At 38.2% G+C, this 27641-nt stretch overlaps 1 protein-coding gene across 1 annotated transcript; it reads right to left on the bottom strand.

Annotated features, from left to right (window-relative positions):
- Positions 1-134: 134 nt before the first annotated feature.
- NAA35 (N-alpha-acetyltransferase 35, NatC auxiliary subunit) lies at positions 135-25654 on the bottom strand. Its single transcript, XM_009816888.2, has 22 exons — positions 25530-25654; positions 24412-24445; positions 22871-22985; positions 21714-21788; positions 20320-20487; positions 19437-19503; positions 18684-18727; positions 18037-18087; positions 17222-17305; positions 15173-15287; positions 14459-14637; positions 13289-13348; positions 12001-12107; positions 11704-11770; positions 10342-10440; positions 8830-9008; positions 6854-6990; positions 4443-4510; positions 4062-4202; positions 2204-2326; positions 1025-1105; positions 135-408 (listed from the first exon to the last, which is right to left on the bottom strand). The coding sequence occupies exons 1-22, from the start codon at positions 25651-25653 to the stop codon at positions 349-351; spliced, it is 2178 nt and encodes a 725-aa protein (XP_009815190.1). The 5' UTR covers position 25654; the 3' UTR covers positions 135-348.
- Between the last annotated feature and the right edge of the window lie 1987 nt (positions 25655-27641).

The raw sequence follows: 27641 nt of genomic DNA, 5'->3' as shown, positions 1-27641 counted from the left end.
TTCAGTTCCAAATCTTACTAAAGACCTAAACCGCTGTTTTCGGTCAGAGCTCATTCATTAAAATGTTTTATGATTAAGTCTGTAATAAAAATCAATTAAGGTAGAACATTCTTCAACAATACAGTTGATTAAAGTCAGCTTCACCTGTAAATCTTTATACAAACCACTTGAGAACAGCAGTTGTCATTCAGATCACGTAAAGAAAACAGACTACAGATATTCCATATAACAGTACTTTTTTCCTAGAGATCCCTCTTGGTCTGGGTACAGCACTAGATATTCCAACCTACAGCTGGTATCCAATACACAGATTATGCTTCAGGTATCCTAACAATAATCTCTTGTCTTTCAAACAAGCTTCACAACTGGAAAATATTTATGAGGGGAGAAGTCAAATTCTGGAGGAACCTAGGAAGAAAAGATTTAAAACATTACACAGCAATACTACTGAATTTAATACTCGAGGGATAACCTGCAGATCGCAGAAAAACTTAAAGATTAAAAAAATAATCCTATCTCTTTAAATTAGTATCTGAAAAATATTCCAACCCAGTTCTGGATATGCCAGTCTTTCTCCAGCAGTGATGGGCACAAAGCTGTAGAGTGCTGGTGTGCCTCTCCAGTGCTCCTTCATCCTTCTGTGCCTAGCCTTCATCAGGAAGTCTGAAGGCCCTCTCCTCCCTCTGACCCACATGGCACCTACTAATCCTGACAGTGTTCATCTCGATTGTGTTCACGCAAGCTGCTGACACACTGGTACCAATTACTTCTTCCTGTTCTTGAAGAATACCCACATTTGTACATGTCATCCCACATGCACTTTCCAAAACATTTAGAAATGGGAGCTTTCCATGTTTAAACAACTACAAGAAACTATTTTCAAGGGAAAAACGGATTTAAGTTACTTTCCCAGTTCTTTTAAGAGTAACTATGGCCTGAATCTGCCCAGTCATCTGTAAGAGATCTCTGGTAGCATTGCATACAATACTATATTTCACATTCAATTCAACTGGCATTTTCTTACCTTAGAGTCTTTTTTGTGGCCTCCTGCCAGCAGCTTCATGACCACAATATTGGGTTTAGCAACTTTTAGAATTCGACTGACCTAAACACAAAACAGCAAGAAGTTTTCAAGGGAAAGCATATGACCTCAAAATCATTTCAAAAGGTAATACTCAAATGTTTACATACTCTAACAATACAGCAGTTCTCTTACACTATCACTTTAACACAGATCAGGGCATTTTGGATTTACTTTGAAGTATAACAGCTAGATCAATGAAATTTAATGAAGGGGGTATTTATTTTAAGAGTCACTTTTTTTCCAACAGACCATAGAAACCACTGCTCTCCATGCTTATGTTCAAAAACTGTTAAACTATGGCAAGTTCTGAGGTACTCGTCCAAATAAAGGTTTAGACAGACTCTAGGCATCTAACCCCAACACTGTGATCCAAACACAATGAGAAGCAGAAACTCAAGCATCAGTCTGGTGGCTTTTTGCATGGAAGTGCTCTGGGCACGCTCAAACTACCTCTAACTACCCTGTTAGCTCATGTGTGAGTACCATCAGGATCCAGAGAACAGGCAGGGATTCCTAAATTCTCAGGAGAACCTAATCCCGTAACTGTTCTTAGTCTGCTCAGATGCGACAGAATACGCATCCTCCTTGCTCCAAAATACAGTCACAGACACTTAGTTTTTAGGCTATGGACAAAGAGGGAGAAATTCCTACCCATGTTTACAGCCCAGTGCTAAGACTGCTCCAGGAAACAAATGCCAGACTCAATCCTCTTTTCAGCCTGATGACATTCAAACCTATTTTTCCCACCTCTCAAGAGTACATGTGAATTACCAGGTTCCAGGTAAGCGAGCCAGGCATGTATCACCTTCTAGTTAAAACTGATATGCTTTTGGAACGGGGCCAGAAGGGCAACATGCAAGAAGGAACTAAGTTGCTATCTAGCATCTAAGATACTCAGCAGGGAAAGGTTTTGGAACTGTGAGCACAACCCTGATCACATTATCTAATGTATTGAAATAAACCACTGTGTAAGATGCCACCACCCTCCTCTGTCCACTCCGTAATCCAAGCACTCAGCTTTGCTCAGCATTTTGACAAAGTGCGCTTCGGATCTCAGCTGAAAACAAACCCTTACTCTACTATAAGCAAATACTCCTTTTTCCAGTATTTCAGTCTTACCTCATAGTCTGGATTAGGAATATTCTCAAGAATCATTTTAGCTTGCTGGAAGTGTTTGCTAGCTGCCATGTAGAGATCTGATGACTGAGGCGGTGGGCTGTACTTATTTAAATCAGACATTTCCTAGTGTGTTACAGAAATATATACATATATATTAAAATCAGTTGCCAACAAATTCTATTTTATCACCTTAAATTAAAACAAATTACTATGTTAAAAAAAAAGTTATGTCCACTAGACAATATTCTAAGAATAAATACTGAAGTTGAAAACATTTATTTAAAATGGCCAATAACCAAGCAGCAATACACTGCTTAATGATAATTGTATAGTGCCACAAAATGCAATGAACTTCTCATACGCTTTATAAAACAATCCCTCTCCTGAACAACTTGGCACTATTAAAGCAAATGAATGACATGTAGCAGGGTGTGAAATTACAGGAAAAAAATAGGACAAAAAAAAGTACATGGCATTGTATACTCAAGTCAAGTTTACAGCAAGTGAGATACTGAAACTGTTCAAAACTTCATTTTATATAATGTCGAGACTTCCAACTTTTTTCTTTTATTAGGGATAAAAAAATTTCAATGACAAGCAGGAAGCCATGATAGTCTTAACTTCCACCACAGCTGTTCATAACACTAAATTAGTGAGAGTGACCAACATACAAAATAGTAGAATTTCAGTTCAGACAGACCTTTAGAAACTTGAAGCCTGCCAACCAGAAATGTAAGTTCAACAAGAAATGTCCAAATTTTTGCAACTGAGGCAGAATAACCCCACAAATCAGCAGAGGCTAATAACCAGCTGGCTGAGTAGCAGGGTTACTGTGAACACCAAGTTAAATACAAGCCAACAAGGTGCTCTCACTACAAATCAGAGAAGCTTCATATGGGACTATACAAACAGGAGTATGGCCAGCAGATCAAGGAAGGTTATCATCAATATTTGTGCTGTAACATCTGAAATACTGCATCCAGTGTTGGACCCACTCAGTTCAAGAAAGATGCCAAGATGTGGAGATGGCTGGGGGCCTAGAGCACATGACCTACAAGGAGAGGTCAATGGACTTCTTCAGTTAGACAAGGAGGATGCTAATGGGTAATCTTAACACCAGCCTGCAACTACATGAAAGGTAGTTACAAAGTTGTCAGGAGACAAATGTTCTTTGTTAATGGCAAACAGCATAACTTGGGGTGAAGACGCCACAACTTGTGGCTTAGGTAATTCAGACCAGACATTAGGAAAAAAGGTGAATAGTGTAGCCCTCAATCAGGTTATCCAAAGACTACATGGACCAGAAAAAGTAACTGAATCAGGTTAACCAAAGCGGTTGCAAAGCCTCCATTCTCTAATTCTTTCAGACTTGGCTAGACAAAGACACAGCTGATGTGACCTGTAATGCTACTTCAGGGAGGAGACAGGACAAGACAAGCCTCCACTGGTCCCTTCCAACCAACAGTTCTGTGATTTAACACTCAAAATGACTTTTGTTTCATTTTCCTGTTCGCTTGCTGCAGTAATAAAAATATGCTGCTATACAAACCACAGACAAAAAGTCTGTCAATAGACTTTCAAGAGATTTTATTTTCATGCAAACCCACACAAGCACCTCAAACTGCCACCCACATCAGACCATTTTTTAAACGTTTAAAAGACTAATTCTAGTAAGAATTCAAAGAAATATATTTTCCGTGCACACAACTAAAGCTAGAACTCCTTGCCGTTTTGACTTATGCTTCAATATGAACTTTGAGATATTAAAGGCTCTTTCTACAATGACAACAATGTCTAAAGCAGGTGAGCAAATGACTTTTAGAAGAGCATGAGTGGCACCACATTTTAAATTACTCACTTTAAACTGCAAGTAGTGCACTGGGGGAGGTGTGATAACACTGTTGAACGGAGCAAACCTGTGCTCATATCGAACTTGTTCACTATCCAGTTCAAACTTAGGCTTTCTCACTTTGCCATCCATGTCAAATGCGATCATTGTCTAGAAACGAAGGGATAAATAAAAGTGTTAGCTGTATGTCATGTTTTGCTGTGCACAAGATGAAAGTTAAGATTTAGCTATAACTGGAAGGACAGAAAAATAGTAAAGAATTCCCCATATCACATTATAAACCTGAACTTAATTTCCAGTCCCACTAAACACAAAGACGGTATGCAATGTATGCTTGATTGCTATTACAAAAAAATTGAAGCCACTGTTCAGCAAGCACAAGTAAATTACCTTGTACATCCCAGCACACATATTTTGGTATGCTTGACTCATGGTGATCTCTCTGCTTAGAGGGCGAACTGCAAATTTCACATAAAAATGGTTTTTTTAGTCAACAAAAGTACACATATTAATTTCAGATCAAAACTGTTCTTTCAAATTTTCAGAAAGTGACATAATTCTCAATTAGATTTTAAAATAATGGAAGAAAACTGAAGCATAAAAAGCATAGACAAGCATTTCTGCTCACCTGGCTCCTGACTACACAGAATGTCTCAAGACACACTTAACAGTCACAGGAACACAATACTACCTTCAATCAAATACACTGGTCCAGACAGTCAATGCTATTAGCATGTCCCTATACAACACTAAACAATAGTCTAGAATTTAAAGCTTGCAGTTGACAGGCCTGTTTGCTAAGTTCATGGATTTTTTTAAACTTTTAAGACTAAAAGGTTACAGCATTTTTATCCTAATAAGAAGATTTTTATCCTGATAATATTCCTTTAAGCTCCCCTTTAGCTTCCAGTGTTTAACTAGTGCCAAATTGCCCCACACTTGGCACCTTTTTAAGAAGTGTACAATACAGTAGTATTTTTCTGAATTTCTAGAGACAAGGGAATTTAGTTGATACGACCTTGAGCTATTCATATCTAATTGTTTGTTCCCCTTGAAAAGACAACAAGGATAAACACACAAAAAAGAAGGAATAGCAAAGAACGAAAGCAAGCTTCTGCATGCTGTGTATTTACAATAATTTGAATATCTTTATTGATGATCTGGATAAGGGGATCGAGTGTTCCCTCAGTAAGTTTGCAGATGACACCAAGTTGGGTGGGAGTGTTGATCCGCTCAAGGGTCGGAAGGCTCTGCAGAGGGATCTGGACAGGCTGGATCGATGGGCCCAGGCCAATTGCATGAGGTTCAACAAGGCCAAGTGCCAGGTCCCGCACTTCGCTCACAACGCCATGCAATGCTACAGGCTTGGGGATGAGTGGCTGGAAAGCTGCCTGGTGGAAAAGGACCTGGGGGTGCTGGCTGACAGCCGGCTGAAGATGAGCCAGCAGTGTGCCCAGGTGGCCAAGAAGGCCAACGGCATCCTGGCCTGTATCAGAGACAGCATGGCCAGCAGGAGTAGGGAAGTGATCCTGCCCCTGTACTTGGTGCTGGTGAGGCCGCACCTCTAATACTGTGTTCAGATTCGGGCCCCTCACTACAAGGAGGACATTGAGGTGCTGGAGTGTGTCCAGAGAAGGGCAACGAAGCTGGTGAGGGGTCTGGAGCACAAGTCTTATGAGGAATGGCTGGGGGAACTGGGGTTGTTCAGTGTGGAGAAGAGGAGGCTGAGGGGAGACCTTATCGCTCTCTACAACTACCTGAAAGGGGGTTGTGGTGAGGTGGGTGTTGGTCTCTTCTCCCACGTGACAAGTGATAGGACAAGAGGAAATGGCCTCAAGTTGTGCCAGGGGAGGTTTAGACTGGATATTAGGAAAAACCTTTACTGAGAGAGTGGTGAAGCATTGGAACAGGCTGCCCAGGGAGGTGGTGGAGTCACCATCACTGGAGGTGTTCAAGGAACATGTAGACGTGGCACTTAGAGACATGGTTTAGTGGGCATGGTGGTGGTGTGTTGATGGTTGGACTTGATGATCTTACAGGTCTTTTCCAACTTTAATGATTCTGTGATTCTATGCAATGTTAATGCTAAGATAACTCCAACATACCACAATCTTAGTAGCCACTTAGGCATGGCAAATCTGTGTCAAATGCTATTTAGACACTGGTTTTGGATGTCTTTTTGGTAGCAGGCTTACAGCTCTGACCACAGAGCCAGACTGCTACGATATAGGAAAGGAAATTCTCATTTTCTCTCATGCATGTACACCAGAGAAAGCATGAGTTTCTTAATGGGCTTTTGCAAAACAGTACTACCACCAAATTGAAACAGGGCAACTCACTATTGTAAAATTAAGAAACACGCTTTAACACCTTCTGAGGCCAAAAAGAAATTACAGAAAAAACCTGAAAGTTTAGTCTTTGAATCTAGCTACAGTCACAAAAACTGTAATTCTGCAGGAATTATGGACTGTAGAAAGATAGTATTTTTCGAAGGTAATTGCTCTGGACCTGTTAATTACGTCTCACAAGATCCAACACATAACACAGCTGGTGAAGCTGTGAATATAAATGAGCTTGGGTTTTTCTGAAAGACCTATTTAAAAGTAAGTAAATAAATAAATGGGAAATTCTTATACAGCGACTGACTTTTTTAGTTAAAAAGTTTTATATTCAGCATTCATAAACTTCAGGACATTTTTCCTACCCACATCAGTGTTGACTCTATAAATTTTGAATTTTAATTGTACATGGCTGCATGAAGGGGAAAAAAAAAATCCGAGTTACACTCTACACCTAGATACCTTTTTTCTTTTTCTTTGTTTTCTTACTACTACGGCCTTTCTGTTGTTCCTCCATTATTCTCTCCTCTGCCATTTGAGAGCTGTCAGCGCGGCTCAGTGTTGACATCAACCAGGCATAGAGGAACTCTGACAGATACCTACAGTAAGAACAGTATGTAGCTGTTACATATGACAGAGCAAAACATATTCACAATGCACACATACTCACTGAATGCCAAGTCTCAAAGAACTCAAAGAACTAATAATAAAGGACAACTTTTAGGGCAGCTAAAAGTCTTTGTTTTACATGGTTGAAATCAACAGTCTAGTCTGTGTTCTATTTTGTGTGTTGTTTTTTTTTTTAAAACAAGACTCTGTACAGATTCAACCATAGACAGCTCAAGTTTCTTACATGTTTACTAAGTGAAGTCTAAGCTTCTTAATATTTCAAAACCCATATAAGATCAAATTTTTCTATAATTCTTCCTTCCCCCAGCAAATGAACCATTATCAAAAAAGATACTATGTTAATACCTTTTCTACTTTTGTTAGGAATTACTGTTTTGAGAAACAAGGTTACTACTGATTTGTTTCAAGCATTAAAAAGCCATGAATTATTAAATAAAGGGGCCAAGCCCACAGGAACACAAGATCCACACACAATTCTTTAAGATTTAAGAGAATTCTTAAGAATTCTTTAAGAGTGATTTCTTAGTAAGCACAAGTGGGTTCAATAAATCTCTAGACTGACTGCAAGTCAAAAGGAATAGGGAAAAAAAGAGAGTAGAAATTGCAGATCTGGAGCACACAAAGAAGAAATAATACTTCATAAAAAGTCATAATTCAGAAGAGAAATTACTGAGAAATAATTATGAGTTTCATGTGCACATTCTCCCTCAGAAATTTCCTCTCTTTTTTGTTCTTCACCTACAGTAAGGAGAAAACAGTTGACATGATAGTTCCAGTGAAGACTGATTTTATTAAACTGGTGGGGGGAAATACGGGCAGGTAAAAAATACTGTCTTACAGAAAACACGGTATTACTTACTAAGGTATAACTTAAAGAAAATTGCCATCTGCTGGTAACTATCTGGAGTATTAATTTTCTCACTTAATGCTTAATCCACTAATGAAACAGCCCAGAAACATAATGAGATGCACTGAGGTTCAAGTCGTTTGAACTGGTCCAATCTCTCAGAAAGAAGGCTTACAGCATACCTAATAAAAGTCTGTTGGTAGCTTCACAGAAAAAAAAAACCCAAACCAGAACAAAACCAACAAAGTACAGAAGCACTTCAACAAAGGAAGGTTCAACATCAAATATTTAATGCTGAATCAAAAATGAACCATCTAAAATAATTTATCTTTTGGACCAAGTCATCAACTATGAAATATAATTAATGTGAATGGAAGTGGAAAAATAAAAAGTATTTTGAATCTATATAGCGCAGTCATTTTCACTAAAGGCAGATGTCTCTTCAAATATGCTCACAGAATAAGATGTTATTTTTACCTAGTCAACTCTCAGATTACAGTCACGACTTAAAACTCTGGAGATCTTTTTAAACATACCAGAGATCAACAAGACTATTGATCTTGGTACTACAAAGACAGAAAAGAATAAGTGAAATTGCTGTCCTCCTGCATTCCTATCTGAAAAAAATGCTGATTTTGGCATTCATTGTCATTAGAAGACACTGTTTTAAAAAGCTAAATAGAGAGCGAATTACACCATTTAGTTTAAACAGTACTATTTAGTTTCAATATTTAGTGTAAAATACACCAGTGTATTTTCTAGACTTTAGTAAGTCTAGAAAAGAGACCAACAATATTTTTTTTCTTCCACTTCTAATTTTATGAATAGGTAAACAAAATACTGTGTTGACCAAGCTTGAGACTAAAAAAAACATAGTTCAAGTCCCGCCTTTAAATATTTGCAATTATAGCTCCATGGGAGCACCCCTCCTCCAACAGCTGTCAATAAAGCATCCTCTTACCAATATATGTAGTAATATTCATGCATACTGTAAAGTTCCAACTCAAAGCCACTCAGAAGATACTGTATCATAATACGAAGGTTATGATATAGGACCCAGGTGCCCAAGCAAGCCAAATGTTGTCTTTGTGGTTCCTGCTTCAGTAACATACTATGAAGTGCTGCATCTACTTTCTCTGCCTATTGAAAAAGAGAACAAAGTACAGACAAGGGAGAAAGAATATTTGACTGAAACAGCATCCAAGTTCTGCCAGAAATAAAATCTTAAGAAAATCTGAATACAAATTGGGTCAGTAAAGCCATGCTCCAGATTAAAAGACAGAAATATGTTTTTACAGATACTGCCACCTCTATCATCTACAACTGTCAGAAAAGTGGAAAGTTATTCACATACTGTAAATTCTGCTGCGCAGAGAAAAAAATTCTATACAGTAATACAGCAATAACATTAGGGTTTTTTAATTCAAATTTTTAAAAACTATTTATATATAGATTGTTAGCAGTCACGTGAGCACTGAAACTCAGAAACCATTACAAGCCGTTACTCATTTTGCTATATTGGCAATATTTTTTTTTTAAAAAAAAAAACAACAAACCTAGCTGCACTGAAAAATTAAATTTATAAGCTTAACATGCAAAAAACACACTGTGGCCCACCACACCAACTAAAATATTGCTAAGACCAATTCAGTCTTAAAAAGTAATTGTATGGAAGACATTAAGTCTCCCACAGTTGGAATATTAGCAGTAGTCCTGAACAAATCAATCCATATAACCTGTTACAAAGTGAAAAAACAGTGAGTCTCAGCTGCAGTACTGCAATCAACTCTCAACCAAACCATCTTGAGAGAAGCTGGAACACACAAAATCTACCCCCCAACTCCAAGTTCCTCGATCATTCTCCTTAGCATGCACACCTTGGAAAATACTTTATTATTTCATGCCCCTCACTGCTGAAAAAATACATTTTCAGCAAGTGAAAATATACCTTTCCCTGTCATCTTTCACTCCCCATTCTTGAGAAATGTTCAAAACCAGTTGGAGCACATATTTAAGAGCTATTATTTAATTTACATGTATTTTTTAAAACCGTTATAAAAATTTTGGCATTGCCATCTTACATAGCTGTAAGACTGACTTTTGAAAAGTGTCTTGTAAACACGGCTCATCCATCTCTCCCTGGGTACATCTTGCAGACTGACAATTACAAGCAGGATAGAGACTACAAGCAGTGGAATTACCATTATATTACAGATATCACAGCAGGTTTCCCTGAAGTCTACTTGTTGGACAAAGTTAATCTTAAAGAATGCAATACCTTTTTGTTCAACAGATCTAACCAAAGTCTTTGGATGCATCCTACAGACTTCCTGGGCTGCATTTTAGGAATTCTCGTCCTAAAGATTTTAGGACAAACAGAGGAGTTGCTTCATTCATTTAGAATCTAATACTACATGCTCTGCTCTACTAGGAATATACCTAAAAAGAAAAGGCCTACTGCCTAGGACATTACCTCATCCTGGAGGGTGGCAAATTCCTCAAGAATGTGACCCAGTTTATCCCTCTGACGAGCTCTATTGTGTCCATGGATTTGAATCAGACTACAGAATGGCTGAAAGAAACGAAGTGTAGGTTTAAATTTTCAACACAACCTTGAAACTACAGGAGGAGTACTATGATGTCTATTTAGGCACCTGTTTTATACATCTATATGAGGAGGTGGGTTCCTTAAGGTTCCCTACGGAGTGCAAGCTAGCACACAAGCAAGCTCTCTGGAGCGATGAAAGAGCCCATTTCTCTGTACACAAGTCAACAGAGATTGAGTGAGCATTGTTTAGGAATGCTTGGGGTAAGAGAGATACTTCTTATGCCTAAATCCATGTGCCCCAGTAGCCAAGAAGGGCAACGGCATCCTAGCTTGTATCAGAAACAGTGTGGCCAGCAGTAGGGAAGTGATTGTGCCCCTGTACTCAGTGCTGGTGAGGCCGCACCTTGAATACCATGTTCAGTTTTGGGCCTCTCACTACAAGAAAAACATTGAGGTGCTGGAGCGCATCCAAAGAAGAGAAACGAAGCTGGGTGAAGGGTCTAGAGAGAAAATCTTATGAGGAGCTGCTGCGGGAACTGGGGTTGTTTAGCCTGGAGAAGGGGAGACCTTATCGCTCTCTACAACTACCTGAAAGGAGGTTGTAGCAAGGTGGGTGCTGGTCTCTTCTCTCAAGTAACAAGTGGTAAGACAAAAGGAAATGGCCTCAAGTTGCGCAAGGGGAGGTTTAGATTGAATATTAGGAAAAATTTCTTCACCAAAAGAATTGTCAAGCACTGGAACAAGATGCCCAGGGAAGCGGTTGAGTGACCATCCCTGGAGGTTAAAATGCATGTAGATGTGGCGCTTAGGGAGATGGTTTAGTGACAGGCTTGGCAGTGCTATGTTAACGGTTGGACTCAATGGTCTTAAAGGTTTTTTCCAACCTATAAAATTCTATGATTTTCTTAGATTTTCATTGTGCTGCATTCAGCAACTGAATCTTTTTTAAAAATTTTAAAAAATTTTAAACTGGAGGGAATGTAAAAATGGTTTGGTTTTTATTAGTGCTATGCATTTGTTTTGTGACATGAAACTACCCTGTAAAGAGTTAGTAGATGCAGATTTCTAATAAAGTGAAATGGTAGTGAAAAATCTGGAAGCATAATACAGGAAACAAACAGCAATAATTACACTGGCTTTTTAAAAAGTGTTACCATTTTAAGATGGCCAACTTCTGCAATTTTGCCTTCATGTCAGGTATCTAAAAAAACCAGTTTCATTTTCAAATGTAAGCAAAAAAAGCGCTCATATACACATGAACATGGTATAATTGGAATGAATGCTTACCCGAACACAATGTGTCACAAAGGAATCAATGTAGTCCTTCGCCTGGTGATTATTATAAAGACAACACCTAAAAGGGAAATATCCATGTACACACATGTTTATAAACGTCACCAGTCTATGTAGCACAAAATGAAAAAAGAAAGATGACTGCACCAACAGCAACTGACTCCTTCATACATAAGCACTGATAAGTACAAAATGCACATGTTCTTTATATGTCTGTCCTTGCTTTTGTAAGCAGAAATATTTTTTCATCAGACATGTAAACACATGCAAGTAAACTCAAGATCCACTTACTTTGGAGAAAGTACTGGAGGACTGACAAAAGACCTTAAAGCATCTTTTACCATGTCTTGCATGAGGTGAGTGCCAAACACCTTCTTGTTATCTACCAGAAAAGTTGTCTGAAAGTGAAAATGTGTTTTTAGAAACGTATTTTAAGTTAAAATTAATGCTTTAGAAATTACTAGCAGAAAGCTCTTACAGGACCCATATTATATCAGAAACTTGTAAGATTGCTTTAAGAATTAAAATGGTTCAGCGAGGTACAAGGTTACAGACTCAAGAACAGAGGCATATTGAGATCTGTCACTTCCGTGGTATTCCCGTGACACAAAATACAGCTCTATTACTTGCATAAGACAATGCATGCAAAATGATTTTATTTCTTGGATTTTAAAGATGGTTAATCAGACAGATGTTTCTGAAGATTAACATAAAATAGGTTATGCGGTTTCCCTGGGGGCAGATAAAGGTAAATCTTCAGACTAATGCAGACTTTTTTCTACCCCTACAGATACTACTGCTTTCATTGGTCATGTCTGATGCTCATTCCACTTTCCTCCGTGAGTGCTGTGTCTCTCTCTTACATGGTTCTTCAGCAGCTGGAGAAAAAGCTCTGCTGTCAGGCACCCACAGGGGTTGCACAAACACATGTAGTAGAAAGTCAGAGCATACAGAATATGAAAACATTTTACTTGCCAATAGTTATATTACATTGGCTCTATATGTTGTTTAATTGGGATTAAATGGAAAGAAGTTCTGACATCCAGGGACACCCTATTCAAATCAAAACCTCCTATAAGGAAGTACCTTTTACTCTGAGTTAAGGAATGTATAATATACTTTCAAGGTAAGTGAAGCAGTGAGAAGAAAAGTAGTAGCCTGTTCTGCCCCAACCATCAGTTTTACTGTTGTAGCAACACGGGCAGTCTATACATGAAATTCAGTCCCAACAGGGAGGTTGAATACCAATACCAGCCCCAAACTGAGACAGCATATGGAGAACAGCATAAAAATGCATGTACAGGCCCAGCTTTATGGCAGAGAAAGAATTTTAACATTTTATGTTTTAATTAGTATGTACTAACATGATCTAAACAACAGTATTTAAAAATGTTTTAAAAAAATACATCAGAACATAAGCTTCCATATACCTAATACTTCAGTATCTCCAGAAAATTTTTTACCACTTTTTTATTATTAAGTGATATGCAAATAATTTAAATAGTTGAACCAAGAAGATGAATCCATATTTGTAATGAATGCAGAAGTATTTTATTCAAAGACATAGATTAGGACTTACCTGTAACAGGGATCTTGAAAGAACACATGGCGATTGCTCACTAAACTCACAGAAAAAATCCTAATTTACATTTAGGAAAAAAAAGACAATTCAGGTTAATATGCCAAATTTTTTATACATATATACACACATATTTACATTTTTATACACACACGCATTTGCATTTTTATATATACACATACAATTGTGTAAACGCACCTATATTTTGTATACACAAACACAGACATATACATAAGATAGGTTATACAAATTGTAAGAAAGTAAGCATGAATAATTGGAACAAAACAGAACATATTATGAAGCTAAGCTCTATTTTCTTCTGCAATTACTTGTTATTTAACAGAACAAAAGGTTTTGAATTTTCTTCTTCAGATGCAACAATCAGAAGGATGACAGTATAGAAAAAAGATACCGTGAAACTCAAGATCACAACATAACTTAACCAGGTATGTAACAAAACTCCCATGTTTAACTGATACCACATGCTTCATGCAAACACTGCTTTAATTAATTTAACAGGAAATAGGAAGACAAAAGATTTTTGCTTGATCTTCAAACTGGTGTAACTGTGGGTCTCTTCCCAGTCAGTGAACGCATGTGCGGTAAAAAGTATTTCAAGCATTTAAGTGTCTTTGAATAAACGTAGGCATTAACTGAGAATAACATCACTTATTCAGGAATGAACATAAGCAGGTGCTTAGCTTTATGCCTATTCAGGGAATTACATGCTTAAACAAACAGGTATTAAGTGCTCTCTTGTGTTATAGGCACATATGCAGAATGCTGCTTACTGAATCTGAAAAAAATCAGGAATATGGCAAGAAATTATGTTCTGCTACTGCAGATGCAGCTCTTCAACCAAAGAAAGAGTTAAAAGAAAATTAACTTGCTTGTACTCTGCCACTAACACGCACAATTATTTAACAGTTTATGGGAAAAATGGGAGGTCTGAGAGGAGACAAGGTCTTTGTAAAAAAATGAAAAATATTAATTATCAGGAAAGACAGCAAATTCTGAAATTGTACGCAACAATGGGCAAGACCAAAAGATTTATACATACAGTTCAGTTTTTTCTCCAGTGAGCAACAGCATGTATACATGGAATAATTTTTTGCAAGTTACATTTTAAGATCTTATGTTTGGCTATAAATAAGAAATAGTCATGCTTACCAGTATACAGTGCAAGTTAGTTAAGTTGACTACGTCACATACAGTTTTTACTCGGTCTATTAGTTTGGAAAAATAATTGACCATTTCTTCCCTTTTAATTATTTTTGCATATCGAGGGAAAGTTGGTGGCAGCAATCTCTGATTAACAAGAGGCTCAAAGCCCATCATAATAGGATGATCTAATGAAGGAAGGGGAGGAGAGAGAAAAAGAGGGAGGGAGAGAGAGAGAGAGTGTGTGTCACAAGCTGCATATAAGCTGTGTCTTCAGAACTCACTTCAAACTTGAAAGTATAACACAAATTATTCAATAAGCCAAAATGAACTTTTTAATTGACAGTCAACTTCCAGAGACATTAACTACCCAACTGAGACAATGATTACTATTAAAAAAAACAACCCTCAACACCTCAGCATATACCTGTACCGACAGTGAGGTGCTGTTCCCTATTTTAAAATACACTGATTTGAAGCGCAGTGCATTTAATCAACAGTTCACATTATCTCTGGCTTTGAAGCGACAGTATTGCTGACAGGAGAACCATCATTTAGTGAAATAAAATTAAGGTCAAACAATGCAAATCTGTAGCAATTTGTATAACGAGTATTATTAGTTCAAAGTAAACAGTGATTTTTTTTAAATACATGGAGATACTAAAGTTTATCAAGACAGCATATTTAAGAAAGGAAAAAAAAATGGTAAAATTTGATACATACCTCCTTTAGTGGTATCATTCTGTGCCTGGATACCATGATGCAATGAATTGTGGATGGCAGAAAGCAAGTCAGCTGCCTGAGTCATTAGTTTCTGAGCTTCTGCAACTGCACTTGTCTGAAAGCAGGTAACAGTTATTCACATTATGAACCAGCATATTTTGTCTATAGAATTAATGCTAATATCAGAAAAAAGAATTTTATTAGGATTCTAATGTTTGTACACAATCAGTTCTAAAAAAAATACCCCAACAGATTTTTGTGCAATGAAGTGTTCTTTGTATTTTACATCTATTATATCTACATTATATCTATACATACATTTAATACTCTATTTTTTGCAGTATAAGATAAGCCTTAACAATAATTACAACTGAAAGCCTAGAATACACTACATGCAAGTCCTCTACTTTTGATTTTGAAGAACTGGGAAGGTTGGGGGTGGCGCGTGCCAAAAACCCCCACAAAACTCTTCTGCCAAATGAGGCAGAACTCCAAACTTCAAAGAGGAAAAAAATATCCTATCATTAGAAAATGTAGAATTTTTGAGAATATAAACAAAACACAACCTATCAACTGCAACGAAATCACTAAATAACATTAGAAGATAACAAATGTCCATTAGAAATCTTGATTCATGATCTGCTGACATGCTGAATTTTCTGATGTCCTATGAATCCAAATCTGTTAGCAAACTGGGTAGCATTTAAAGTAGCTCTCTGTAAAATCTAAAATCTTGTTTTAAAAATATTGGACTAACAGTCCTGATGGAACTTCAAGTATTTGAAATCTGAAGTCAAACTGAAAGGACTTCTGTTAGAAAAAAAGGTGTTTAAAATCCTCCGAAGATCTAATAGAAGCTGAACAAGATCTGTAGCTCTGCATAATATATGTTCATGTATTACAGCATCCACAATTCTACTAAAAGAATAAGCTGCTAAGCAGATGTAATTCAAATCAAAGTAGTCCATTATGTAAATAACTTAATCAGACTTTAGCAACACTAAGATAATCTGATTTTGCACAGATCATTAACTCATAGCAGCAACACAAACAGAATTTGGTTGTACATCAGTGTAGATCACTTCTATGTCACAGTTTGATTTCTGATATAACAAATGGTTATACTCAGAATGCAATTGTTCTCAACCACTTAATCGCTTTTTCCTCAACACTGATGTCTATCAATGATACTTGCACCTGACTTTCAATTTAATCAAGGTCTTTTAAACTGCACAGCATGCAGCTGCTCCAACAGCAAAGTATGTGGGAGAGACTCTGCCACTTAAGCAAGAAACTCGTTTATTTCCTTATGAAAATAGAAATAACAATAAGCAATAGACAGATATTTGTCCTTGTATAAAGAAAAAGCTCTTCAAACAAAAAGCTTTGTCTTATGTGACACATGATTCTACACCTTTGCCCTAAAACATGCAGTTCCTTCCCCCCTCAACAGTTAGGAAATCTTATATTGTGGGACATGGTTTAATGGGCATCGTGGTGTTGTTGGTTGGACTTGATGATCTTACAGGTCTTTTCCAACCTTGGTGATTCTGTGATTCTGATTCTGTGATTCAAAAAAGCAGGCAAACTGCATGGAAAGCTGTTATATTCCTCTTTGCAGACCAAAGAACTCTAGATACAAATTCAATACCACACAGAAGGAAAAGCTAACAAGTCTCTAGAGATGGACAAAACACTGACCAATGTCAGGTATCTCCACAGAAGGCAACTGAACTCAAGAAAGAAAAGTTTTGCTCCTGTGTTTGAAAAGAGCAGGCCAAAACCCATAAATATTTTTCTTTTAAGTGTTCTAGAATGAATATTCTCTCTCTCTCTGCAAGGCCATATTAATGTCAGCTGCTAGCCTTCCCTGTGTTTTCTTTAAAAATGAATGAAAACTGAATGGTTGCCACTGCAAGGCCTTATCCAACCCTTTACCTGCAGCAACATCGATTCAAATCTACAGAATAATTGCTTGATCACAGAGAATGAAAAAATGAATATTTCATAGGATCACAATGCGAACACAGAATCACCAAATGAACGTACCTCTTTTTTGGTAAATGCTATTAGAACAGTCAGCAGTACCCGCGTAAACTTGACTCTGCTGAACACAGCTAAACACTGCTGATGCTGTAATAAAAAACCATACTGCAAATTACCAAGCATTATGCATTAAATCCTGAAACTCGTTTAAAAAACTTTTATAGGTTTACTGAAATACGCTCTCTAGTCTTAAATACTAAGACACTTTGGGTGAAGCACTTTGGGCGATCTCCTATGCAGATGCCATTCAAATCTCAGCTTAAGTGAACAAACACAAATTATTAAACTGATTTTCTCTCCTTTTTGCTGAAGTTCTATGTTAAAAGTAATTTCTGAAGAAAATAACATTACTGGGAAAGGAAACCCACACCCTTCTCAATAAACCACATCAACTACATCAATTACCACTTCTTCTGGAAGGAGCTACACTGCTATCACCTTCTCTTCCTACTTTCTTTGTTGACACTGAGGCTGCCAGCAACAGTAAAAGCTGCTGGGAAGGAACTGAGGGAAGGCGGCACAGGATAGACAAGACCACCTACTTTGCTAATGGATTTTTCTTGAGAGGTAGGTGCATAAATGGCAGCATTGCAGCAGCATCACTATTCTGCCATTGGGATCCATCCAGAACTCCAGCCCTTCAGAGCATAAAAGCCTACCTGCTAGCTTGGGATTTGCTCAGGGCCATGTTTAGAGCAGCTCAGATATGACAGTAGTAGCAACATTGGTGACACACATTTCTCACAAGCTGGTAACTACTGATTAAATTAATGCTGTACTAATCCATGAAATCCAGAAAAAAGTAAACAATTCATTACTTCAAGTTCAACTTCTGGATCTCTCTCTTCTCCTTGTCGACTTCGAGTGCTCTAGAAGATAAAGGAATTTCAAATAATTTACTAAAAATTGCAAAGGGAAGCTGCTGATAAAATCCTTTTACCCTCTCCAGGACATCCACCTGTTAAATAACCGTAAAAATCAATTCTTAAGTTCAAAACCTCTTAATATATAATGTAGGTACTTGAATGATCCAAGACTTCCCTATAGTAATGAGAGCTGTCTCAGTCCATTCTGCAAATAGGCAAGGAAATTCTATGAATATTTTATATTGTAAGCTTGGTAAAGGAAGATTAAGTGACGACTTTAACATCATGTAGTATATCTGTGTAAGACCCAGAAGTCAAATACCTACTTTCTGTGCCCCAGCTCAGTGTTATCCTCTACATCATGATTCCACCTATGACTAATGGAACTATTAGAGTTTAGAAAAGTCTGAAGACTTCACCATCTTTAGCTAGAAGGCAAACTACCAGCACCTTACACAAACGATTATGGCAGTTCTTCAAAAAAATCCCACCATTTAATGACACAAAACCACCGCATTCTTCATAATCCAACTCCCTCCCCCAAACCTATGTTAAGTACACTTGAAGTACCATTGACAAGGCAAACATGAGAAAAATACCTTCACTCGTCTTTGCATGTCGTCTTCTACATCTTTTAGCATACCTGGAAAAGTCACAGTACAATTAAAAGCTAAGAAGCATTCCTAGGTAGACCTACACCACTCAGGAGAAAATGTTTTGAGGGGAAATCAAGTTTTGATGTGCTTTACATACCCATTAGCCAAAGACTAGACAAAAAATAGTCTTATGAGGGATGGTGGGGATGTCTTGCAACAACAGATAAATCAGAGTACAGACTGACTGATCCAAAGCTAAAGTGTTTACAAATTTTTTCAAAATAAACCAATGGAAGGCTTAAGCATGTACCAAAATAGTGCATCAAAAGGCTAACATACATACTTATGTATGTACCTAATAACACATGTATTCATAGCTTCAGGACTACTACATTGCTTTTCCTCAAAAGCAATCTGTTTGGGTCACACACTGCAAGGCAGAGAAGCAGAATTCAAGCAGTGCATTTTCCAGTGGTTTGTATCTATCTCAGACCTGGATGAGCTCATGCCTAGCCACTTGGGTGGCACATCTAAAAGCACTTCCTCCGTTTCTCAGGCATTTAACAAATGAACAGCTGAACCTTTTCTTTAAGGAAAAATTATTTGATCTCTCTTTTTGCCAAGCCACCAGTTTTCACAAGACTAATAAGAAAATTTAACATCTGACGTTCCTACCAATTCACTGGTTTAGAGTAACCAGCACGCTCAAAAGAGAAAGAGACTGATGGACAGATACACAGAAAGCAAAAACGGTACCTGTAACTCTAAGATCTGTCACGTTGTTGGCCATTTTAAATCCGTAAGTCATCGACTGAAAATCTTCCTAAAAAATAAAAATCAAAGCAGCAATATGTAGTGAAATATAAACAGCAGTAGTTACATTTTCAAGTTGGGGTTTGGGGTTTTCTTTTCATTTGTTTTGGGGTTTTTGGGTTGTTTTTTTCTTATGTTTTGGTAGGGTTTTTTTTGTTTTGGGTGTTTTTGTTTAACTACACCAATATAAAAGTCCAATTCTATTCTGCACAACTGAATACACCCATGGTTTGGGTGACTTTCCTGCCCAAATCCAGCTTGGGGTAATTATTTTCTGCATAAATCCTTCATATCAGTATGCCCTTCATAATTTTCAAGAAGTGCCACCCTATCACAATGTCACCAGAACAATAGATGCAAAGTACTGTTTAATCAATTTTAGATATAGTCTGTAAAAAGTGACTTGTCCAAGCCCAGAGGAAACAAAAATTGCCCTGAGCACAGAAAACCAGACTCTGATTCCATTGCTAGACAGGCATTTCAGACAAAAGACAATCATGGTTATCTAAAGTAGAAAAATGAAAAATTAAACAGGAGAAAAACCACAAGTAAAACTGATTTAAAATGGTTAGCCACAAGACTTGCATTGCTATTCGAGTAAAATATGTACATGACTCCAATACTCAAGCAAAATGCAGAAAAGAGCATGCAACACCTTCACTGAAGAAAGCTGCATTTTAAAGAGATAAAGTCTAATACTTTTAGGGGGATTAACTGCTGCTCCTACAGCATCCTCGAATCAAACAGTAATACACTGTTTTGCTTTTGTTACAGAGCCTATATAAAATGTTACCTATTTAACCATAGGATATACAGAAACACATACCTCCTCAAAAACAGCTGCTTTGTTAACCTTTTCTCTGGCAATATCACAGATTTTTAGGATCCCTAGAGCGAAAGCCTTCATAGCAGGATCTTCTATGAAGTCTGGGTTATGAATGTAAAGGCAAGTAAATACCGTCTGTGCCAAGGAATGTCCTTCTAACCATGTTATCTAGGGAAAAGAAAATTAAATGTTTTACTCATGACAGCCAAGTCCTCATTTTTATATCTCCATTCTTTTTCCATTTAGTCATTAAGGAAGTCCCTATCATGGTGACCTTGAATGTAGTAAAAAGGGCAAGAGAAGGTCTCTCAACCTTTAACCTTCATCCATCTGCTGGCTGTGGCAGGCAGTCAGTTACTAAACCCTAAACACTATCACATTCTGGAATTGGATAAACCTCTTCCACAAAGTTCAGCTCTGATCTCTGTGACTTAGACATGACATTTCGTTAAGAGACCATCAGATTTATAAACTTTCTCTATATAAATACAGAATGAAACATGCAAGTGGCTATGAAATAATTCAGGAATATTTTGCATGTTCTCTTCTATAACTTACAGCTTCTTTTCACGAGCCCCTCTCTCTACTACTTTCATGCTGCTTTAACCTGCAGGGAATGCTTCAGTAATTTAAAAAACTATTTCTATCTTGAAATAGCATAAAACACAGTAGGATCAGATTTCTAATATGACCACTGTCCCTTTTAAAAAAAAAAGGCGGGGATGGGGAGAGTGGGGAGAAGACAAATGTTACACCATATCAAATATACAGTGACCTTTACATGTCTTTTTGGACTAAAAGAACATTTCAAATTGGTTTAAAAACCAAAGTAATTTTACTGATGTCATTTAAAAGTGTATCTGAAAATAATTTGTATCATTTACTGAGGAAATTAAGACATACACATAGAAAAAAATCACAATTAACAAATAACTGATAATTCACTTATTTCCTTTCTAAATAGATTTAGGTATTTTCTTTTCTTTCTTCAAAACGCCCCTGTAAGCTGAGTCAATATTGGCTGTACAGAAATGAGCAACAGAGTGCTGTAGGTTACTGCACACTCACTTTCCAACACAGTCAAGCACTAATACACAGCAGGCAGATACCATGCATTTAAAAAACATGAATTATAAAACCTTTTTACATTATTCAAAATACTACCAGTTTTCTTCCATAATGATTTCTTATAATAAAAAATCCAAAAATCAAACTTACGCCTCTTATAATAGCCAATGCAAATATCTAAATAGAAATTAAAATACTAAGTATGTATTTTCTGCTTGGTCAATATTTTTTCTTGAGTTCTACTGTTTTTTCTTTTTCTAAACTGGATTAAAAGATTTTATTTTGAAAGCAAAACCATCTAACATTAAGAGCAGATAAATACTTACCAAACAACAAAAACATGTATCCATTATTCCTACCAGCTCAGGAGAAGTAAGATCCTTTATTTTAATGGTGCCATCCTTAGAAAACAAAGAAAAAAAAACCTAAAGGCTATGGAAGTCTATAGACAAAATACAACTTATTACCTTTACAGCCAAAAAGGAAATTACAATCTGGTTAAGACTTCAGAATATTTGTATACCACTAGCTTTATTAATCAGCTTCATAATGTGCCTCAAATTCTGAAAAACTTTGCTTTCCCATCATTGTGTTGAACACTGACCAAACATAAAGCTATTCAAAGATAAAGCTAAAATAAAATTTCTGATTTATGAGTAGCCAATAAAAGTTTAAAACCAGTTAACTGTCAACACTTAAATCACAAAACAATATGTATAATCAGAATAATAACAAGTAATAACATGCAGGACCCGTTCTTTGAAGACTGCTTTTTATGCTGCGGAGTTTTACTGCCTTCAAGGTCAGGACCAAGCAACCCTGCTTATTTCATTGTATTTGTCCAATGTATGCAATTCTGCACACATTCTACATGACTTAACCAATATTTCATACAGAGTTCTCTTTGTCCATTCAAAACAAGGTCCATGATAAAAAATATTTTTTCCCTGTAAGTGCATTATTTTTTCCAAAATAACAGAGTCTTTTCAACCTCCCTCCACCAATTTATCTTCACCATGCCTCAAAAGTTAATCATTACTGTCAATGCTATTAAATTAGCCAGCTTCTGTTCAACACTAATGAACTGATAGTCTCATAAAGTGTTAATTTCCAGCTTTTGTAAGGAAGCTGGTTTCCATTCAGCTTAAAGAGGGACTAATCAATACATCTTCATATAAAAGACACATTTTGGGGAAGCACAGGGTGACTTGCAAAAACGTTTCTGAAATTTATTTATTTGAAGTATCAATACCCAACAATTTCACAGTACTTTCCACTGGAAGAGTCAGCATCATTGTGATAACGTAGGTAACAAAAAAGGTAAACATCACAAGATATTTCTTACTTAACTATCTAAAATAAAAAAAAAATCAATTTTAAGTAAAGATTAAAAACATGTTGAGTTGTGCTTAACTTGCAATTTGACAAAACTATATCATACTTTTACAGACAGTGTAGGCAAAAACAGGGAAGTCCCACAAACCTTAATAGCTTGCTCAAAGTTAAGAACCTTTCTATTAACTTGGTTTCCAATCATACCAGCATCCATCTTGGGATCCATCATTTCAATGGCAGACATGGCTTCGAAAAGACCAAAACTAAGAACACCAATAAAAAAAATGTTCTGGATGTAATTATTTTATACAAAACAGTCTTCACAAACCAATGCAAAAGAACATACAAACTGAGTATGCTGAATTTTGACTACCGACAATTAGGTAAGGTATGTGAACATTACTACTGATCTTTAGAGATCATGGTTTTCAGGAACTTGAGTATCTCTCAACAAGTAAGAAAGAAAACAGATGCCTAAAAGTAAAACTCTTTGCCTTTCTTTAAAGCTGAAGAACACTCCTGAGCGAAATATCCTGTTACTAAATCTATGCACACTTGTTTCTATACACCTGATAATGACATAGCATCTTTTTAGAGATCACATAACATAATAAACTGATATTAACTGAACAAGCTGTTTTTTATTATGCTACATCCAAAAACCCAAGTAGGATATGTCCCCCACAAACCAATGACAATATACATGACAATAATATACATTGAATATACCAACTTTGTTTAAAATGGGCATGTTAAAAAAACTGATACAGAAAAACCCCATCTGGTGACAATGTATCTCTTGTAGTCAGAGCATAAAAGCTTGCAGGAGAACCATGCCAAATGAAGACAGACCTACAGAAGAAGCAATATAGTGCCTCACCTTTGGTACATATGTATTCATCAGAACTGGTGCAGAAGCCTTTATTATATAGAAAAGGTTATTGCGTGTGGCATGTTCTCATTCTGAAAAGCTTATTTGCTCTGAAATTATACCTTAAAAATGTGCTTTGATTCTACTGAGTAACTACTTGGTGACATCCTTGCATACATTGTTAAGCAGGTTTGCAGAGTGTGCTTCTGTTTTCTGAGCTATTAGTCTTAAATAAGCACTTTTTTCTTTATGCAAGTGAACAGACTCGTGTGGCTACTTTTATCTCTAAAATATTTTAATCTCATGTCATTCTTTAATGAATTCAGCAAGATTTTAGCACATGGGGTTTTTTTGAAATGTATTTTTTCTTAACATGTAGAGCTCTCAGTTTCCATTTTAGCACGTCATTCAAGAGTTATGTTAAAGCACATGGATTGTTTATCGTAAACAAGTGACACTTGAGGCAACCAAATTTAAAAGCTTAAAGCCTTTCTGGCATTCTTTTTATTAAAGTATGTCCATATAAAATAGTTCAGTAGGTTCAGTAGTGTCAACACCACTAATCATAAGATGTGCTATAAACTTCTAAGCTACATTGATTAACTGAAAATATAATATCATACTGGCACCATGAGAAATGTTCAGCATTCATACAGGTGCATCATATACACACTATCAGGATGAATGATACTCTGAGTACTTCAACTATTTTATTTTAAAAAGCTTAGCTGATGCTGTATGACTTGCTTATTAGTAAGCATTAACATAATTGCACTGATCTTATCTAAAAACCAGAACTATCCCACAAGCATACTTACAGCTTGTCATGAAGCAGTTCTCCTAACTTCAGTTCTACAAAGGAACAGAACAGGATAAATAATTACAATCATCCTTCTAGCGCCACTTCTCCAGGATAGTCTTGTCACTCACCAAACTGTCTTATGCTAAGAGAGAACAAGGTGTGGGAAGCAGACCAGACATTTCTACTCCACGTTCATTTGCTTTTACTTATAAAGCACTTTCAAGACTGAAAGGCAGAAAACCCCAGTTCTTTACAGTCTTTCCTCATCCCTCTCTGTTATTCCAACAGTTAAAGAGTTTTTAGAATTACCAAATAGTAGCATCTGAATAGCCTGGAACACAGGAGAGAGTTTTCTGTGCTCCTTTATGCAGATGTCTAATTTTTTCCAGGGGAATTTACTGAAAAGCTTCTTTTTCCTCATTATTTTTAATGAAGCCTTTAGATTGATGGGTACACAAGCAGTATATCACTAATATACAGGAATTATTTCATGGCATAAGGAAATGGTGTTTATCATTATGTAATATTGTGTGTGGTAAGCTGCAGTCTTATATTTGTTTTTCCCTAAAGTCATCATAAAATCAGTTGAAAAAATAAAGTCACTGTCACAGTAAACTAACACTAATAACTAGTAACAATAAAGGCACTGTTTAAATGGAAGCAACGGCTTCCCTGTGACTGGGATGCACTGCATCTCCTCAGCAGCTCAGCCTTGTTTCAAAGATGAAAAATGATGCACTGACCAATTAAATGAATAAATCATTGGACACTATAGATCCAAAAATGTACAGGAAAAACAGAGTGTTGATTCTGTATGGATGAATGAGGTTTCTATTTGGCAGAAGAAATAGGAAGAAATCTTTGCAAAGAAAAAAAACAGGTGCAAAAATGCGCAAGACAAAAAAACATGACTTAAAAAAGATACTTATGTGATCTGGAAAAGGAAGAAAGATGAGGTTCTTTTGGTATTTCCAACCTCACAGTAAGTTAAACACAGGAAAACACAGCATCAGTGTAGTCCACTCATCTGGAGCTTGAGCCTGGGTCAAACTATTGCTTAAAACACCTCAAAGAACCATGCTGAGTCCTCCAAAGGATTCCAAGTTTTCTCAGAACACAAGCAGTACAACTCACCTCTACAAGCTTCTTCAAAATCCTGGGTTATATCTATCCAGCTTGTATTACTCTTTTCCATCTTGTCAGGCATACCGAGTTCCCATCCTGAATCATCATCTTCTACTGAAGCTTTCATAACCATGATACTGCACCTTTAAATCCGTATCAGAGACACTGCACATTATGCACAAATTAGAGAAAGTGTTTCATGGGAGTATTTTTTTTTAATTTTCAAGAATCAGGTGAGAAGGGGAGATCAGCTAACCTGATTTCATTTAAACAGCTACCATTACATAAAACCACACAAAAAACTTACTAATAAAAATTCTTTAAAAAAATGGTTTCTTATTCACCATTTCTCTACGACCAGCTTGTAGGCTATGAAACCTCAAAAACTAAGGACACCAAAACTTCAGCAGTATGGAGCCATAGTAAAATGCGTACTGCGAAACTGAAAATAATACGGGAAACAACGTCAAGAAATCCTCTCTTACAGCAGATGTGGATATCAGAATTTTTGTTGTTGTTTTACACTATTAGAAATAGACATGTCCTCCCACTGCTCTCTGAAAGGAATTAAAGAGAGGGAACTGTAAAACTGACCACACACAAGTTTGTTATTCGTACAAAGTGTATCCAAACAGATTTGTGAAAATGGGCTTGTTTCCTCTGACTTCTTCAGCAGAAAGTAATATCAAGTCTACCACAGCAATGTTAGGCAACTTCAAACTGGAATATAATTTTTAAACTTCACCGACCAGTTATTTCGAGCTGGTTTTGTGCTTTCGCAATCTCACGACACGCGGGGCAGCACTGAAGAATTTTATGTTTTGCCTGTCAATCTGCCTTTGAGATATCAGCAATGCTAACTCTCCTCTTATCTATTCGGAGATCTTGCAAGAGACGCCTACGAGCCCGGCGAGCTCTAAACAGCTTAATCAAAGCCGCCACAGAAGCTTTAAACAAAGGCCCCCGTGACATGAGACCTCCCAGGCATCGGCAATTAACAAAAACAAAGGGGGGGGGGGGGTGTCAAAGGGATTTTGAAAGCTAGTCCAGGAGTCCCTTCGCCCCAGCAATGCTCAGCTTCCCTTCGCTCCCTGTCAGTATGACACTAGTTCTCAAGCGACCGCAGGGACTGCCAGACTCAGCGGGCTGGGATGAGGAAATACGTCGGAAATAAATTGAAATAAATGGAAACGACGCTTGAATTTCAGACATTAACGCCGGCACAGCCAGACCCTCCCGGTCTCTTCCCTTTCCTCAGGTCACCCGTACCCAAACCCGGCGCTGTCCTGGCCCCGGCCGCCCCGCAGCTCACCGGCCCTGCTAAGGCACCGGCTCGGCGGGCAGCTAACTCCCGCCGGGCACCGGGCACGGCGGGCGGCCGCCCGCTGACAGGCCGGGCGGGCTCCTCCGCCCCGCCGCAGGGGAGGGGCCAGCGCCGCGCCCGCCCGCCCCGCAGCAGGGCACCGCAAGCAGGCCCGCGGACGACCAGCCGCCCGCCGCCGCGGACTCCCTCCCTCTCTCTCTCCCCATGCGGGGCTGGCTCTGCCCGTCGCCCCGGCGAGGCGAGGTGAGGCGAGAGGCGGTCGCGCAGCCCCCGGCGGCGGTACGTCACCCCCGCCACCGCCCTCCCCGCACCCTCCCCCGCGAGGCAGGGGCCTCACCCGCCGGTCCCGCGCCACAGGCCCGCTCCCTCCTTCCCTCCGAGCTTGCCTGGGCCGCCGCGCACGCGCAGACCCCCGCCGCCGCCACCACCCCCCCGCGAACCCAGCCCCAAAGACGCAGCGCAGGCGCACACGCGCTCCAAGACTCTGCCACACCCCTCCCCCTCCGCAGATGCGCATGCGCCTGACAGGGCTACCGGTGCGCGGCGGGGGGCGGGGCGAGAGGTGGGGAACAGGGCGGGAAAAGCAGGTGGTGGCGACGGTCGGGGAGCTGTTGGGTCTGGATTGTAGCCTGAGGGAGGGGCGGGCTGAGCCGGGTCCGGCGGCGAAGGCTCCGCGGAGTTCGGTGCTGGTGCGGGTGCCCTGAGCGCCTGCGTTGTGTGGGAGAGGCAGGGGGAGTCCCTCTCCGCAGACCAGGGGTCCGAGTACAGCTGGCTGGGGCTGGGAGGAAGAACTCTGA

This window comes from Gavia stellata, chromosome Z, assembly GCF_030936135.1.
Source record: "Gavia stellata isolate bGavSte3 chromosome Z, bGavSte3.hap2, whole genome shotgun sequence".
In the NCBI taxonomy this organism is placed as follows: domain Eukaryota; kingdom Metazoa; phylum Chordata; class Aves; order Gaviiformes; family Gaviidae; genus Gavia; species Gavia stellata.
The sequence above is the reverse complement of the archived record's forward strand: the minus strand, read 5'-3'. Positions and strand labels throughout refer to the sequence as shown.